The sequence below is a fragment of the Scleropages formosus genome, chromosome 22 (genome assembly GCF_900964775.1).
Source record: "Scleropages formosus chromosome 22, fSclFor1.1, whole genome shotgun sequence".
Taxonomy (NCBI): domain Eukaryota; kingdom Metazoa; phylum Chordata; class Actinopteri; order Osteoglossiformes; family Osteoglossidae; genus Scleropages; species Scleropages formosus.
In genome coordinates this window covers 5,200,845-5,219,159 of record NC_041827.1, presented here as the reverse complement: position 1 = coordinate 5,219,159, position 18,315 = coordinate 5,200,845, and the positions used below count along the sequence as shown (strand labels likewise).

The following is an 18,315-nucleotide window of genomic DNA, read 5'->3' as shown; positions in this document are numbered from 1 at the left end:
CTTGACGTTAATGACACGCGACCACAATTGCCGGTATGTGATCGGCAAGTGCCGACCCAGGATCTGCTGGCTCCATCCGAACCTCGACAGCTCCGTTCTGTGCTGCCGAACAGAATGCTGGAAGGCTGGACCAGGGTGGCGCCGAGACCAGCCAGAGCCGCTGAGACTTGGCCCCATAACTTTCTACCAATACAGGCAGCTTGGTGCAGGGATTGTCCGTGAATAACCGCCACTTACAATCACACACAGCAGTGAAGAGCAGAGGACGTGCCAAAGACGCACCTGTCTTCTGATCATGGTATAAAGTACTCTGCTTTGATTGTTCTGGAAACACCTGAACGCATAGAATAATTTTGTGGTCACCTCTTACATTAGAAAGCACATCTGAGAAGGCCATTACCAGCACAGGCATTTCCGCACATCTACCACTGTACATGTACTGGACACCAGGAAAAAATGTTCAGGGTAGGTGGTTTTAAAAAGTCTGGGCTAAAATAAAGCAGAATAGTATATTCCCTGCAGACTGACACGTTTGCAAAGATAAATTTAGTTTTTTTAAATAGATTTCTTTGATTTTGATGATGTTACAACTTGACAATAAAACATCGCTTGAGAAAAGGCAAACCCATTGCATAGGTATTTCACATATAGTGAACATGTAAACAGTGTAACACCTCTTCAGCCCATTTTAGTTATGTGCCTTTACTACATCCAAGGAATACTGCAGACAATTCTGTTTTGTGATGTGGAGAAATACTGTCGAAAGGTGCACAAGCTTCAAAGAACAGTAAACCGAACATCACCTGTATTTCAAAACGTATGTGACAGAGAGGATGAAGTATTTGTCATGTTAAGGCAATGGGGGCCGAGCGGCCTGTCGGTGGCTGTGGAAGCGGGCCTAGAGGATCTCCGGTCAACATACCCCAAGGAGGGTTCTTGAGAGAACCTCAAAATGACCACATGAAACGTAAGAGCTGATTCAGTTGGGGTCAATCGCATGACCAAAACCACCACCATAACGCATGCACACACATACATTTTCTAACAGCAGGGGATATACCTGTTGTCTCGGAAATACCTGGTCAAAGACCTGATACAGTGTGTCTGTACTGATATGAAATCTAGCAGCAAAGAATTGCCATGCGGCAAAGATAAAAAGGGCAAATGAGGCATTCAGATGAAGTTTGAAGGCCCTGAGGGCTGCACTCTATTCCTTGATCAGATCATCGTCAATCGCTAATGGAACTGATTATGGGGAAAAATACATTCTAAAATCAGGACTTTGGTTGCAATTTCACAACAGTACTTTCGTCCTGAAAAAGCCTGACGGCCTGGAAGGTGAGCGGCTTTGTGAGCTGGTGAGAGAGAGCATGGTATTACGCTTCAGCCACTACTAAGTGCTTACATACCACTCCTTTTTTTCTTATTCTTTTTGACAGACAGGGCAATGTGGTGCACAGTTAGGACCCTGGTTGCATACTCGGTTTTAGCACACACACACGGATGCACGCACGCAGACAAACGGGGGGACAAGTGGATGCAGGGGAGCGTATGGGGATAACGGGTGGCACAGCAGTGTCGGCTCATCACTTGAAGGCTGACTTCAGCTCCTTGAAGGCCGCCTGCCTTTGCTTCTTCTCTTCCGCTTGCTTCTTCTTCTCTTCCTGCTCTTGACGGATCTCCGCCTCAAATTTGTTTGACTCATTGATAGCATGAACCTGTGTACAGAACAGTGACATCAGTAAGGGACTTGCTTGATTTGCTATTCGCCCACATACCAACAGAGACTTGTACCACACCTGCATCAACTAGATGGCCAAGAGCAAGGAAGAAAGTTCTCAGAAATGACCCAAGTTTCTGCATTTACATTACTTCATTTAGCTAATGCTTTTCTCCAAAGCAACTTACAGTGTTAAGTTACTTACAATTATTCACCCATTTACACAGCTGGGTAATTTTTACTGGAGGAATCTGAGGGTAAGTACCGTACACGAGGGAACTACAGCAGCAGGTGACATTTGAAGCGGCTCTAACCACTACACTACCAGCTGCCATATGTGACAAAATAATATCACATAATGACACCAGATATACAGTATTAAACAGTACTACACACATCCAAGTTGTAACTGATTTTATCAGCTTGTTTCCATGTGTATGGTGAGCATTCATAGGAAGAAGTTTGTGCCACTGTTGCCTACTTTGGCTTCAAAGAATGACTTGGCTCCCTTCACCCCCTCTGTGGACACGTCAATCTCTGACAGGCGAGCTAAAACGTGGAGCCCGCTGTCCTCCGCAAGTTCTCCAGCAGCCGCCTTCCGGAAAATCAGAAGGAACTGGAGCAAGAGAGAAAGGAAAAATTAACGGTTTTGGGGAGAGCGTATGATTGTAAGTGAACTGCTGGGAGGGAGAGCAGAACAATTTTGATTGCTTGTCTATACATTGTATCGCTGCACTTGTCTGTGTGTCAATGTTCTCTACATTGTTGCTGCTGCCAGGTCATCTACACAAGGGGTGGGGGAAGAAAAAAAGATCTTAACTCTACTACTATTTTAAACATGTTTCTCCTACTTTGCATTTTAGCATGGACTGCTGAAAGCAGCATTACAGTCAGTCTCAAAACTCTCAGCTGGAGTCCACCAGTGTGTCACTTCTCCTGACGGACTTTAAAATATAGTAACCGTGAGCCTCACTTCTCGGAAATTCAGCTTGTTGTCGAGATCCTCGTCCACCTCCTTGATCATGTTCTTCAGGCCCAGGTGGGTTTGTGGAGCACCCAGCTTCTCCATCATGAGCTTCAGCTCCATCAGGTCAATGAAGCCATCCTTCCCTGCATCGTATCTGTGTACACGGAATTAAGATTATAAATTGCTGCAGGGGTATCACATCTACATTTATTCATTTAGCAGACACTTTCCTCCAAAGCGACGTACATCTCAGCAAACAATACAAAGAGTGCATTATATTGACAGGAGGAGACATTTGGATGCAGACACGTGATTGTAGAGTACAGTCAATTTGTCACATTCCACTGTATGAACCAGTGACCATCATCTGAATCGGCGCATAAAGGTTTATTTGTTACTCAAACTGACCAATAAATGTTTCCTAACGCCATTCCAGCAACATTTGAAAAGCAAATTGGTCAAATCTTTTGTACTTTTATATTCTTAAGGTTACATAATACAGGTGGCACCCGATTTATGATGGTTCGACTTACGATTTTTTCGACTTTACGATGGTGAGCTGGCGATAGATATTCAGCAGAAACTGTACTTCGAATTTCAATTTTTTCCCCAGGCAAACGATATGCGGTACGATAATCTCTCGCGATGCTGGGCAGCGATCCGCATCTCCCAGTCCTTCATGCAGAGGTGCGTATTAGGTGTATTAAATGCATTTTTGATTTACGATATTTTCGACTTATGATGGGTTTCGCAGAACGTAACCCCATCGTAAATTGGGGACCACCTGTAGTTTCTGCCTCACTGAGTCATCCCCACAAGGTCAGTTTTTCTGGTTTTGCAATCATTACACATCCCCTCAAGGTTGCAGCTAAAAATAAACAAATCAGTGCTCTGTAATGGTGTTAACAGCTGTCTCTGAGATGACTGAAGGTGACATATCTGCTGTAACACCTGAAACAGCCTTGAACGGACAGCTGGTAATGCAACGCTTAAAGCTGCTGAGTTTGGACCCAAAGGTCGCAGTTTCGAATCCCACCTCTTGTTTTAGTACCCTTGAGCAAGGTACTAACCATAAACTGCTCCAGTACAATTACCTTACCCAGCTGTATAAATGGGTAAATAACTAAACAGTTCAACACTAAGTCGCTTTGGATAAAAGGAAAAGTAAATAAATGTAAGAGGAACTGAGTGCTACCAGTGCTGTGATAGATATCTGCAAGAGGGAGGAAGAGCGGGAATTTGCTCCCCGGCTGACGTCACACAGTAATGTTGCACAAGAGGGCAGCGCCAGCTAACAGCACATGGGGAGGATCTCCAAGGGCTTTGCTGGGATTCTGGCTGAAGCTTCTGGGCTCTAAGAGTGACAGAAACCAGCAGAGGGCAGAGCAGCAGCACAGTTGGAAGCATTACTTTCATTTATTTATTTGACACTTTCCACACAAAGCAACTTACAGTAACACACACACACACACACACACACACACACACACACACACACGCACACTTGCCCTGTGGCAAACCAGGCATATGAGAGGAAAGGAAAAATTTTATTGTGCCTGGCCACTAGATACCCAAAGTGCAATGTTAGTCTAGGTAAAACATTTGCTATAATATCCAGTTAATCTGCTTTACATACACAAAACGCTCTGAGATTAGTTAACTGTGCCTATCTATAATCATTTTAACCTTATTTGCCATCATTTTATTTCTAATCCCTATTACTTCCACATAAACATCAAAACTGCATTGTTGTTTCACCGCATGTTTTCCCGATTTGGTTGTTTGCGGTGGACTTGCACTTCCTGTGCGACTGTGTGATCTGAATCGCATCTTAAAAAAATGCACTTCCTCTTTCTGTCTTGGTGGCAGCAGGATTCTTCCTTACTGCCCTCAGCTGAACAACAAGGAGTTCTCCGTCTCGGAACTCGCAGGGAAGTTCCGCTTAATCGTCACCATGGCAACAGACAGCAGGAACCAAGGCCACAGCCCCTGCGAGTGTTCCCACCCTCGACAAACCATGCGTGGCATTTAGAGCGCCTCAACAGCAGCTCTTCCTCTGGCACCTACCGTGTGCTCTGGTCGGGGGGCGTCGCCACAGGGTCAGGTGAGCCCTGTCCCCCCCATTGGTAAAAATGAAGCCTTAACGCTGCTACCCCACATCATCGCTTCCTTTCACCAGTCTCTGTTCAAAGACCCCTGCGCCTCCCCTCACCTTCTATGCCTGGTCACTACATAAAAGGCCTGCATTTCCCCACCTTGTTTCCATTTCTTCATTCCGCATGGGAGGTTATCTGCCCAGTTTTAGCCTGCATTTGCATCGTCAACAGAGCCGCACAGCTCCAACTTGGCGCCTGTCTACCTGCGTGTCTCTGCCCATTCCCCCCCAGGGTACATGCCTGGGCAGGAGAGGGCATGGCTTACAGGACTCTGAGGAATTTGCGGAGCGCATGTTCCAGCATTTCTCCGCACCGCCCTGCTCAGACGCGCTGCTGCCAAGGAGGAAACTCCCACACGACCGTCACACAGCTCAGCGTCCCTTACACCGAGCGGGAAAGGGAAGGACGTCCCATCACACCACATGTGGGCAGTAAATGCAGGTGAACTGACAGAGGCGGAAGACAACTTCCTCATTTACACTGAACATTTACACCTGTTGTTGCATCCTTGGTGGTAAATTCAAAGTGATCAAAGTTAAAACAAAACGATTTTCCATTTTCTGGATCATATGTAACTGCACTACTTTGTTCATTTGTGTAAAAAAACATTTTTTAGAAAGGCCTTCTGACTCTAAGTTATGAAAATGTATGAGAACCTAAAGTACAAGGTAATTGAGGTAAAACAGCATGGCGACCGCCGGGACAGAGACAGGGACTCCGTGCCGTCCTTTCCCTCTGCTCCTGTCTGCCTCATCCATATTCACACTCTCTCTCTGTCCCTCGCGGTTCCTTTTTGCTCCAATCGCTCACCCACCCGTCCTCGTGTTTGTTACGATTCCGCTGCGTCCCCGACCCAAGGATGAGCGGACGAGCAGACTTCCAGTACCATCTCTCCCCCAGTGCTTCCTAGGGCCTCTTCAAGAAGCAAGTGTCACGTTATCACCCCAACTAGACCCTCCCCGCAAAGCACTTCCTTAGAAGTAGGTAACTGCACTAATCAAATGAAAGAACAAGAGTTATTGATGCGTTTTCCAAGGTACACCAGGATGCATTTTATTACGGCAGGTGCTGTGTACCAGGACAGAGCAAAATATATTCAGTGTGAACTAATAACAAGAGGTTCTGTGCGCACAAATGTGCTGCAATCTAATATAAATGTATATACACATAATGGGAAAGCAACACAAAGATGGAGCACCGAGCGAAGGTGCAGATGAACCCTTTTTCTTTACTTGGAGACCCTTCCATGTGCCGCCCGTTCTGCTCCCTTGACTACTTTGTGTTCGGGGGGCGTCTCCCACCCTGTACAGCGGACTCCACGAAAGATGTTCTCACACACCTCTCTGGAGGAAATAAACGCAAACACCTGGGCGCTGGTCTTTGCTGCGGACCTGCAGCGACACCCAAGTATAAAATGGACAGGAAGACCCAGATGCCAATAGTCGAGGGTGCAGGAAGCGTTGAGTAAGCACGGTGGTCACAAACTGCTCTGGCTTCCTCTCTGAGACGGCCCATTTCTGGCCAACCTCCAAATCAGGGAGGACAGACACTAAGCCATATTTGGTATGGGAGAATTTCACAACCCCCAAGTCCGATATGACTCAGAAAAAAAAAAAAAGGAGAAAAAAAAAAGCTGCGGCACGTCTGTGAAGAGGAAACCGTTTCTCACTCAGAAACAACGCTCAGAGAAACAGGCGCCCAGTGCATGTCGGTCCCAGTAGAAAGGAGGCTTCAAGAGCGACACCCAGTACTCTCACACCCAGAGGAACCCGAAATGGCTCAGACTGACGGCCAAGACGACTGGAACAAGGCCTGTCATTATGGAGCGTTTCTTCCCTCCAAACCTCACAGAACTTCGCTCCCGCTCGAGATAAGAAACGTGTGTTTACGCTGACACACGTTACCGCCCTGTGGCGAACCAGGCAGAATTTGGTCGGCGATGACGGAGCCGCAAAACCACTTTATTTTGAGGCCGGCGAACCGAAAGCGAGTCGGACCAAATGCACGGCCGCTCCACGTCACCGGGGCACTCCTTTCGGTACCTGGACACCGACGACCTCGAATCCACCGCTACCTTTTGGACTCAGACTCCAGTAAAGATGTACAACTAGAACACTGTGCGTTTGACGCATGACTGTGTCAACAGGTTCGAATGGAGAAGTAGCCACAGTTCTGCTACTTACATGAAATCAAGGGAGCAGCTCAGCAAAACCTGCAGCATTAAAAGTAAAGCCATTACTGGTGGAAAGGGTCCCACAGTGCAGACCCCCTAAGTACCTAGCAGCCTTCAACAAACTAAAACCCAAAACGACTGAAATCAGTTTTTTTTGTTTAAACAAGAAACAAAAAAACGACAATATCTCTGAAAGCAGAAAAGCCCAACAGCCACCGTTCACTTATGATAAATACAAAAGCAAAACACTGCAGCATCACCCTGCATCTGTTAAATATGATTAAGTTTGCAACACCCAGGATAAAGATCACTTTTCAGGTTAACCTTTCAATGAGATTAAGCAAAGGTGATCTTCAGAATGGTGCTTAAGTTATGGTCTGCTCATGTGCACACGCCAAACCATATATATTGAGCGCTCGCGCTCAAGAGAAACGCAGGTTCATTGTACACCGAGCACTGTGGGTTTCAGGGCATTTCCAGGCTTTGAATGTACCGTACCGTCTTGAAAGGTTAGTCTAAATATGGTATGGACCGGAACTATAATTTCAGCAGATATAATTACTGCAAACGATATAAATAGACTGAGCACACAACCGCCCAGTTCTTATCACCTGAATATGGGCCGGTCATTACAGTGAATTCTAACACAGCCACAGCAGACGAACCCCACTGCTATACATGGGAAGACGCAACAAAAACCACAGCTGTTTCTATTAATACGGCTAATTCATCAGCTATACTCAACTGCCAGCCCTGAGCAATAAGACCGTCTTCCTCCGACTCGCTAGAAAACCAAATGCTGGTTGCTAGGCAACAGCTTGCTGGAGGCATCACGGGCAAGCCCGGCACGGGACGCTCTCTCAAGAGCCACATCTCGGACAGTCTAACACAGGGAGCGAGAGATCTGGTCGACACTCCGCCAGAGCTGACCGTAAAATGCCGCGCGATGCTGAACGTGTGTGATGGAGTCACCTCGGCGCAGGAGGCAAGGACTGTTGCCACTAAAAGATTAATAATTTTGTGTTACAGGAAACGCAGAGCCTTGGGGGGGAGGCAGAGTCATATCTCCTAGACAGAGGTTAACGCTGCAATCGCATACTCAGGAAATGCATCTCGACTGCGGACACTGCAAATTCTCTTTGCTCTGATACACAAAACTGGGCAGTAAAAAGTACTGTGTGTACACACACACACACACACACTGTATAGATATTCTGGAAACGCACATCTCGCCAGTGTTTCCCTGCAGATAACCACTTGCAGACATTTTATGAAAGTGAATATTTCACAATTCACGGACACCAACAACACCCATCTCATCTACTCATAAAAAAACCACGTAAGAAGAATGCAAAAACCAAAAAGCTCGATGGAAAAGTAGGTAGTTGCATTTATTCTTTAAAATTTCAACCGCGCACCAAGCCGGAGGGGTTAAATCCATACTCTGAAGGAACTGGCCAGCTACGCATTAACCCAGAAAGTGCTCTCGGCGCTCATCTCTCACCGAGGCTCTACTGTATAATCCTCACATTAGTTAGCGCCCGAGAAATTTTACTCTAAATTCCCCTCACTTTTGGCATCGGACAACACCCGTAGCTAGTGCTTGTGACCACTTCATGGCCTGCACGTGCTCGGGCATCGCTTTTGTATCATACAGTGCTGGACCATAAGGACCAAGAGCTGATTTGCCAACCACTGTGTCCCTGTGAGCACACCAGTGAGTCTGGGTTCCAAGATGCCAGTCCACTAACACATCCAGCCAGTTAGTCCAATTGGATTAGGGAGCAGGACACTAATCTGTTATTCTTAGGCACCCCTTTTAGCTCAAGCAACAACTATAGATAGACACTGATAGTAATGTTGCTCTTTTAATCTGTAGGCAACTACAAAAGATAAACAGAGAGAAAGGCAAGAGTCCCACGTCCTTAGACTCTACGAGTGAACTGCGGTGGACAGAAGAGACCTTGATGTCCACCAAGTATTGCAAGCGCTTGACTTGCCCTTTGCTTGCGCCCATGTAGGCCTTGACAGGACATCAAGGCCTGTTTTGTCCTCCACAGTGCAGTCAAGAAGTCCAGGGTCTTACCCTACATGGACACAAGCGATAGGAAAGTCAAGCATTTGCGGTGCTTGGTGGGTGTCAAGGCCTCATCTCAGAGAAACCCTCGCAGATTGAGAAGGATCCGCACTGGGGCTTGAGGCTATCGAAAGTCCTCTGTAAATACTGGACAACAACAAGGAGATTCATTTTTTGCAGGACCAAGACTGTGAAGAGTCTCTAGCTGAACGTCTTCATAAACCACCATCCCAAATTACGCTCCCTCCTCATCCGCAGTGTGTGAAAAGCCGCTTTCCTCAGCGTCCTCCTCGAAACGGAGGACTTCCCTTCCTAGCACTGCCCGCTCTTTGTGCCTCTGCTTCCAGAAACCGATGACCCTGTCCTGCTGCTGCCACTGCTCTACTCATTCTAGTTGCCTTTGGCTGTTGAGGTTGAAAAAGAGAAACCAGATCAGATGTCGAGGTGTTCATCCCCGAATAGCTGAGCATGGTTTTCAAAAGCAGGCTGTTCATTAAGACAACGACGCACCATCTTCCAAAGAAATGGAAATCACATCATTCTTCTCCCAGCAGGGAGGTTAAAAAGCATTACTCTCCATCTGCCAGACCCTGCTTATGCAATCCTGGCATTGTCACATGTGTTACGCTGTCCGGGCGTCTCACGAAGCACAGACCTCGAATCGTCTAGGTGAGACGCAACGCCTCTCGGTGGTTCGGGTGCAATTGCCTATGCAAAGGCGTGTGGGACAGTGGGAATCTGCTGAACAGAAAGTCCATTGAGAAACCGGATGGAGAGGACAGGAGAGAGGGAGAGAGTGTGTGTGTGTGTTTGTGTGGAGGGACACGTCAGCAAAGATAAACACAGATGTCTCGCGCACAGCTACTTCACTGCTCGGCTGTTCCTCCTGAAACGCAGCCTTTTGCTGCTACGCTGACAGTGATGGGAGAAGGCCTTCGTTTCTCGCGTCTTCCACACCGACACCTCCTCTCGCACCTTTGACCTTTGCCTGTACACTATAATCATGCGTCTGTATGCAGATCTTTCTCTCTTGATGTGTGTCACTTTGGAGAGAAGTGTCTGCTAAATGAATAAACACACTATGAACTATAAAAGATGTAATTCTTGGCCACCTGACACTTTCTTGCCCCCCGCCGCCCCCCTCTCTCTCGCTCGCTCGCCCTCTCACACACCCGCACATGTGCGCACCACTCAGGTCCCCATTCACCAAACTGAACTCTGACAACTTTTCCAACACTTCAGATAATTCCAGCAACTTCCTCTGAAGACTGGGGGGCGGGGTGCAAAACAAAGCCTGAATCACTGTAAGTGTACTGTGGTAAAATGGACAGTGGCAGTCCAGACCGTTGCCAGTTCCAGCCACATTTCCCCACCCTCGCTTTCTCAGTGTCTTATCGCTACATGCCCTTGGGCTTATGTGCTTTCCGTTGGCCAAACCCCGCACCGGCGCACCACAACCACTTTCATCTCCAAAGGACCCAGAACCAGGGAACGTGTCCAGCCAGCAAGGGCTTCCTGGACCCCCTCAGCGTGTGTGCTGGAGCAGAGCCAGCCTGCACTTGCCGAGGAGAGAAAGGCCGCTCTGTCCGGGGCCTCGCCAGCGAGCCGAGCGCAGACGCGTCCACGCCGGCTCAAAGGCGGTCGGCGCGAGAGCGGAACCTCATTTAAAAAGCACCGCCTGCACACGGTCCCTGCCGGTGCCAGGATTGGCGTCTTTTTCGGTGCCGCACTCACTCCTCTAACGCGTTCGGATGTCACCAGCTGCCCTTCTTCTCCGTGGCGAAGGACACGACCCTGCACACGCGTTTCACGCAGCACTTCGGTCTCAAAGTACAGTTTTGGCTGAACAGGTCTGAAGCAACAGGAACTTTTTACGATCACATTGTTGTTCTCACCGTATTAAAACTCGAGACAACCTTCGAAAGAGATTGTAGCCTCAGGTCATGAAATCGGAGACAAAACCCTATAAATCAAGAGAACAGGTTTTGCACCTGGAGCCTGGAAACGTCGCAACACAGCAGGTTAAATACGCAGTGTATGAGGTTGACCCCGGTAAACCCCACTTACGCAGTAACAATAACTTCAGTTAATGTTTCACTACCGCGTTAGTGACACTGAACAACACTTGTGCGCCTTCGCTCTTACCTGCCGTTACCAAAAGCTTGCTGTTATTTTACCACGAGAGCTCTAGCATAACACGTGGTGACCCGATTATCATTTTTTCAAACTACTATTTATGTACTTTTCCCTTTTTTCAAAGTACTGTACAATATTACAATGCATATAGTGCTGCTTGAAACTATATGAAGCCCTTGTGTCCCTTAGTTTTACCACAAAATGGATATTTAATGGAAATCAGTGTTTCTCATTTGACATAATAGGTGTGTAATGACCAATTCCACATGTTGCTTTAGAGGAAGTCATGTGTGTAGTAAAAACATGGCAATAGTGCAAGTGCAGAAATAAATGAAGCCCAAGTTACACTGGTTACACCAAACTGGTGAGTAGAATCCGGTGTAAATCACAGTCATTTATTTATTTTATACGTTCCATCTGTACCATCCCTTTAGGGTTCAAATACTTTCAAGCACCACTTTACAACGATTTACCCATTTAAACACCCATTTTTTTACTGGAGCGATTTCAAGGTACGTACCTAGGAGTAGGCGGGATTCGAACCTGGTTCCTTCAAGTGTAATTCGGCAGCTCTGACCACCGCACCACCTGCTGTAACGCAGCGGATGCCAAACGTGCTCACAATAAACAGAAGCTGTACAGTTCAGGTCACAAAGGAGCGTGTGTCCGACCACAGTTAACCACATGCAGCGGAGATGTTCCTTCTCAGCCAAGCGTCTACTCTTTCAGCAGGTTTACATGAGGAACTCAACCATAACCTTCCTGATACCAGAAGGGAATAAATGCAACTTTGAAGGTGGTTTTTAAAAAAAAAATAAATAAAAAAAAAAAAATAAAAATCAGTGCCTGTTCATATGTTACTGCTCTATCAACACTGAATCAACGTTACTTGGATTTCCACAGCAGGCCTCTGTGGAGCCCCTTCCGGCAGACACCGCGGCTCAGCAAGGCATAACCAAGGTGTGAGCGCAATTCTAAAACGCATCACTACAGGCCTGCAGTGACACAGTTCACTCTGTGGAACCTGCCAGTCCAGTCTGGAATGGTTCTGTCAAACGAGTCTGGCAACTGGGACTACCAGTGTGACCGCAGTGTCTGACTGTGTGGAAGAAACTGCACACGCCCCCTTGTGACACTGACATTTATTCATTTAGTTGACATTTTTCAGCAGAGTGACAATGTTATCTACCTACAGTTATTTACCCCTTTCACGCAGTTGGGTAATTTTACTGGAGTAATTTATGGTAAGCACCTTGCTCAAGGGTACTACTACAGTTTGGGCTGGGATTCAAACCTGCAACCTTTGGGTCCAACAGCAGCAGCCCTTACTACTATGCTCCACCTTGAAATTGTAACTCTTCACACTTAAACAACATAACGTGCACTCAGACACGGGTCCGAACCCGGCTCATTCTACGTACAGACTGCGCGTTCACCCCATGTTCACAACCGTTTCCAAAGTCCAAACACGTGTGTTTCAGGTGAACTGGGAATCTAAATTGCCCAAAGTGTGGGTGTGTTATACTACTCTGATTGTGGAGAGTTCAGCGTAGCGTAACCGGCAGCGTAAATCACCTTGGATAAAGGTGTCAGCTGAAGACTAGTTAATAATTCTTCTCCACTGCTTTGGAGAAAAGCATCTGATGGATAAATAAATGACAATCTAAATAAGGTAAATAAGAATAAATGAATGTAAACAAGGTAATAATGACCCAGGATAATAAAGCGACGAAAGCGAACATCTGAGACACCGCATGGTGTCATGACACAAAGCTGCACAGCAGATGAGAAGCGGAAGTTCGTTCCCCTTTGTTCACCACCAGCAGCAAAGTCTAGATCGGCGTTAGATAGTCCGTGCAGGACGGCTGCGGAAAGCGGCAGATCACATTACACCATGGTATCCGCAGGAGATACTCGGGCTTCCCATCGCCTCGCTTTCCCACGTCCTCCCCACTGGGGGCCTCCCCGCCCAGACCCCTCGAACACAACAAACGCAGCAGGACTGAGAACAAACGGAAGGCAATTTCAAAGGCTGCAGCCTCTGCTAAAAGCTCCACTTAATCTTTAAGAGATCATGCTTTCTGAAGGCGGCACTTACATTTACGTTCATCCCTTTAGCCGACACTTCTCCAAAGCGACTCACAGTGTTAATCTTCCTACAATTATTTACTCATTCATACAGCTGGGTAATTTTTACTGGAGCAATTTATGTTAAGTACCTTGCTCAAGGGTACTACAGCAGGAGGGAGGGATTTGAACCTGCAACCTTTGGGTCCAAAGGGAGCAGCTGTAACCACTACGCTACCAGCATCTGTACATGCAAAGTCATGCACGCAGGACACCCTGCGGAAGATGTGCTTTGAGACGAAAGCTGACTGGGCTCAACATGCACTGATGTCGTAATTGCGGTGGAGGCCTTTTCCAAAAATGTACCTATATGACTGAAAACACCAGCAGGAAAGTTCTGGAAAAGACTGAAATGAGTTGGCGGCCTCTTTATGACCGAGTTCAGCTGGGACAGCTGGTAGAGCAGTGGTTAGAGCTGCTGCCTTTGGATCCGAAGGTCGGCAGCTGAAATCCCACCTCTGACTGCAGTCCCCTTGAACAAGGTATTTACCCTAAACTGCTCCAGTAAAATTACCCAGCTGTATAAATATGTAAAGAACTAAACACCTTAACATTTCAGATAAAAGTGTCAGATAACAAACGTAAAAGCTTTTCTGTTCACTGGAGACATTGAGTCATCATGTGATGTGCGGATCCTGACATATTGTATTATACATTGTAATATTAATTAAAGTCATTTTGGAGAAGAGCAGCAGCCAAATGAATAAATTTCAACATATTATATGACCATGAAAGAAAAGGCAAAAAATTAAACGCCTTAATCTATAAATAGGAAGTGATTTCCACTTTACGCCTAACGGAGGTTTAACTGTTTTAAGTGGGAATTCTCAACACTTCTTCACTCTAGGAATGAAAGTAAAACTCAGCTCCAGACATGTGCTCCAAAATTCAGCACAACACACCAGCGCAGAAGCTGAAACACATCAGCAAACGTCAAGGTGAACTAAACACGGTAAAGAAGTAAAGTTTCCGCACTTTACATACGTGTCTATTTACTGTCTCGGTCTGTTGAACAGCTTTCGTCTCATGTTGGCGCAGATGAAAATCACCACAGCAAAGGCCCAGTGCTCTAATGAGCTAAGAAGAGCAGGCGGCTACATCGGTGTTTTTACCGTGGTCCCTGGCTGACCCTGAGCGCACGCCACTTTCGGTCGATTCTGAGGGCGTAAATGCCGACGCCCGATGGAGCCGTTAACTCAGCAAGTGGCCCGATTCAAAGAGACATTAATCCCGGTGCACATGGGCTCTATGTCACGTCATACTTTGATCAAGTGAATTTATGTTATTGCTGCCATAACTGTAAAATCAGCAGAAAATGTTCTGAGAATAAAGTCATCGCTCTGGTTAAATAACAGGCCACTTATTCACGCCGAGCTTTCCGACAATTAGCGATTAGTCAGAAAGAGGTTCTATTCGACACTAATTTATTCCGTTCTTCTCCAGGCCTGACCGAAATAAGCGAAACGCTGTACTAATGCACCTACAATAGTTTACAAACTCAGATACGTTTGATGGGAAACACACGTCAAGTCCTCTGCCTACACACCTGAAAAAAGTCTGAATTATGTTACTCATCCCACTGACAGCTATAATGACAAGTGCACTGGGGGGTCCCAAGGAGCAGGGCTGAAACCCCCCCCAACCTAAATGGATGATTCTGAGTGAACGCCTAGAAAAGGATCCTTAGCACAGTGCTCCAATAATTTCAATCCAGTGTTGTGAATTGTCATTAAAAAAAAAAAAAAAAAAAAAAAAAAAATCCAATGATGTGAATTGTCTAAAATCAAAAAAAAAAAAAAAAAAAAAAAAAAAAGTCATAATGCCAACTCTGTCCAATAATGTGAATGGTCTTTAAAATTCAGAGAATATGAATTACCTAAAACCTAAAAAAAAAAAAAAAAAAAAAAAAGAAAAAAAAAAAACAAAAACATCCAATAATGTGAATTCTTTTTTTTTTTTTTTTTTTTAAAAAGTCCAATGATGTGAATTGTCAGGAAAAAAGTCTAGTAATATGAAGTGTCCAATAATATCCTCCCTAACCATGTATAAATGAGCTCTTCCAGATAAATTCAGACCACTATGGCCAAAGGGCAGAAATGACCAGAAGAGAGTGTGTGTGTGTGTGTGACACTGTCAACTGTGATGCGTCTTCACACGTGTGTCACTCTTCACCACTTCCTGCAGTTACTTCATGATTTGGACTGCTGCTGACATGGTCATCAACAAGCACCGAACGGTCGCTTTGGCAGCGGACTGTTGCAGGTTCCTTTTCTCTGACTGCGGGGGAACGACAAACTAGCCTGAACGGTACTTTGTAACCACATGACTTTACACTGCCATTCTACAACTGTTCCTGAATGGCTCAAGAAAAGGAACTGGACTGAACCGCAGAGTGGGCGGGGCTCGGATTTAGCAACATCCGCTAAGTTGTTCCATGCAACGTTTTCAAATAATTCTTGATTATGCAGAAATGTGTCGTTCAGCTCATCCGTGTTCCAGGCTACATGAAGAGCGGTCATCTTCAGCCTAGGCCACCTGTAGTGTTGGGTCACGGTTCACGTGAAGGAAGACTGCCAGTCTAGCAGGTCACTGGTGAGAGGTTAGAACTCCTCCGAATGAGAAATCAGCCAAGATCAAACAGTGCGGGACACATCAACCGCAAAAGTTCATCAAATACGAATGCTGGTAGTGTAACCCGAGTAAAGAAGCCCACAGCGTACCAACTTTGACCGTAACATGTAGTGGAGGAGCTACCGCGGTCCGTTTCACTTTACGGGTCATGCAGCAGGGTGACAGTCCGTCCACAGTCACAATACGACGCGCCTACGTTCCAGAGTTCTCCAAATGCCCAGCATGCGTGGCTGTGGGACGACCGTACAAACAAGGCTGCAGGACCGGTCCAGAGTCGAGCGTGGAGTGACAGGCTCCCGATGCGTTCACTACACAGACTGACTAGCCATTGAATACGGAGCACCTATACACTGACTGAGCACCGACCGCCCAGCGAGTATGGACTGACCAGGGCCTGACTGCCTAGTGACTATGGACTGAAGGCCCAACGACTACGGACTGACCGCCCGGCGACCTTGGACCCTCCGAGGACTGACTGCAAACCGCCCGCTTACTCTGAGGAAGCCGCAGTCAGCGAGGAGCCGCACCCCATTTGGTCACAATGAGACATCTCCATGATGAGGGGGACCAGGCTGATCAGGAGCGCCCCCACACCCACGCCTACACACTCACTGCTTGAACATCTTCTCCATGTCCTTGATCTGCTTCCTGGAGAACTCCTTGAACTCGGTGTAGGGGTTGAACACCTTCATGCTGGGCTGCTGCTGCTCTCCGAGCCCCTCGTTGAGCTCCCCGCGCCGCAGCAGTTTGGCTCCCAGCTCCGAGTCCGCGCTCGCAGTGCTCGACTTGTCGTGCTGCGCGTCCTCGTGCGGTGGCTCCGCGTCCACGGCCACGGGCTGCTCCACGCCGTCCTCGATGTTCAGCCGGCGGGACAGTTTGGAGGCCAGCTCGTCGGAAGCCATGGCGGGGTTCACTAGACGGACGGACAGAGAGAGAGAGAGAGAGAGAGAGAGAGAGAGAGACGGGACAAGCTGGAGCGTCGGACGGGGCGGTGGACAGTTCAAAGGCGCGCAAACGCACAAGTACAGACCGGGTGGGGACCTGCACGAGTGGACCGAAGCCCGCCCAGCAACTTCAAGTTCGGACCAAAGGGCCGCGCGCGCGCTCCCCCCTCCCTCTTCACGAGTCTAGGACGCGAAGTCCGGGCGGTTCGCGCGCTCGAACCCAGAGCCGCGCCTCCGAACGAACGCGGAGAGTCAGTGTGCGCAGCCCCCCGCAGGACAACTCGTCCAGCAGTTCCGCTCAGCGAACGGTACCTAGTTCTCTAAACACACCTGAGCACACACTCGTGCGCGCGCTGCCTCACTAGGTTACTTGTTTAACAGAAAAACGCGTCAGGTCATCTTTCTTTCTGTTTTCTCCGCTCTCCGCGCGCAGCTATATAATAAAGTCGCACCCGAGTCGAGCCCGTCTCGTCTGTCGGCGTGACCCTACCTCACCGGGACCGTGTAGAGATGGCCGTGCTGCTGCCGCAATGAGAGAAAACACCCCAGAGACACCGTGCGTGTTTGTGTGTCCTCGCGCGCGTGCGTTCCCTCCCTCGCGTACAGCCCCGCGCGCGCGGCTCGCGCCCTCTCCGGAGTCAAAGTGGAAGCAGCGGCGGGTTTCCCCTTCCCAGCCGCCCGCTCGGAACGCAACCGGCCACACGCGCCCCCCCGTGGAACGAGCCGGTATTACAGGGGCCCACGGGCAGCGCTGACGGTACCGGCACTCGAGCTCATAATTTAATATCACATGTATAAAATATACTAAGGTTTTAAAAATATTTCTTTATTAAACATTTACTAAACGTGAAAACGTAGGTGGAAAACTCTGCATCACCGCACTGCTCAGATCCCATTTTATTAAAGACTTGCGAGGGACTTCATAAATATAATCAGGCCACAATTACAAAATTAACAATTTTACAGATTTCTAACCTCACATGCAAAGTGACACCGGCGTATTTATTAACCCCCGTGCTGTTTAAAGCCCTTAACTCCTCTGTCTCCAGCTGTTTATGCACAATTTCTTATTTCTTCATAGGAAAACTGTCGAGGAAATCATGATGTAGAAATGCACACAAATATTCTATTGTCTTTGAGACACAGGACAGACTCTCGTTACAATGTATTCTACGCCTAATACTAGGATCCCCAACAAAACGCACCGTCGACCCGCGGCTCCGAATCGCTCCCTCTTTCCACCTGGAGCGGTTCCTGCCTCGTGTGACAGTTAACCCGAACCGTCAGCGGAGTCGCTGCTTGCTCTCGATATTGCAGCAACAAGAGCACAAAACAAAGCGATTTTCATCACATGACAGAAGTAAACTATGTGGAAAGGCGCCAG

The 18,315-nt window shown here is 47.5% G+C and overlaps 1 protein-coding gene across 1 annotated transcript; it reads right to left on the bottom strand.

The window, feature by feature from the left end:
- Positions 1 to 1,382: 1,382 nt before the first annotated feature.
- Positions 1,383 to 17,576, bottom strand: efhd2 (EF-hand domain family, member D2). Its single transcript, XM_018726020.2, has 5 exons — positions 17,422 to 17,576; positions 16,600 to 16,900; positions 2,694 to 2,841; positions 2,202 to 2,336; positions 1,383 to 1,718 (listed from the first exon to the last, which is right to left on the bottom strand). The coding sequence occupies exons 2-5, from the start codon at positions 16,887 to 16,889 to the stop codon at positions 1,587 to 1,589; spliced, it is 705 nt and encodes a 234-aa protein (XP_018581536.1). The 5' UTR covers positions 16,890 to 16,900; positions 17,422 to 17,576; the 3' UTR covers positions 1,383 to 1,586.
- Positions 17,577 to 18,315: the final 739 nt, after the last annotated feature.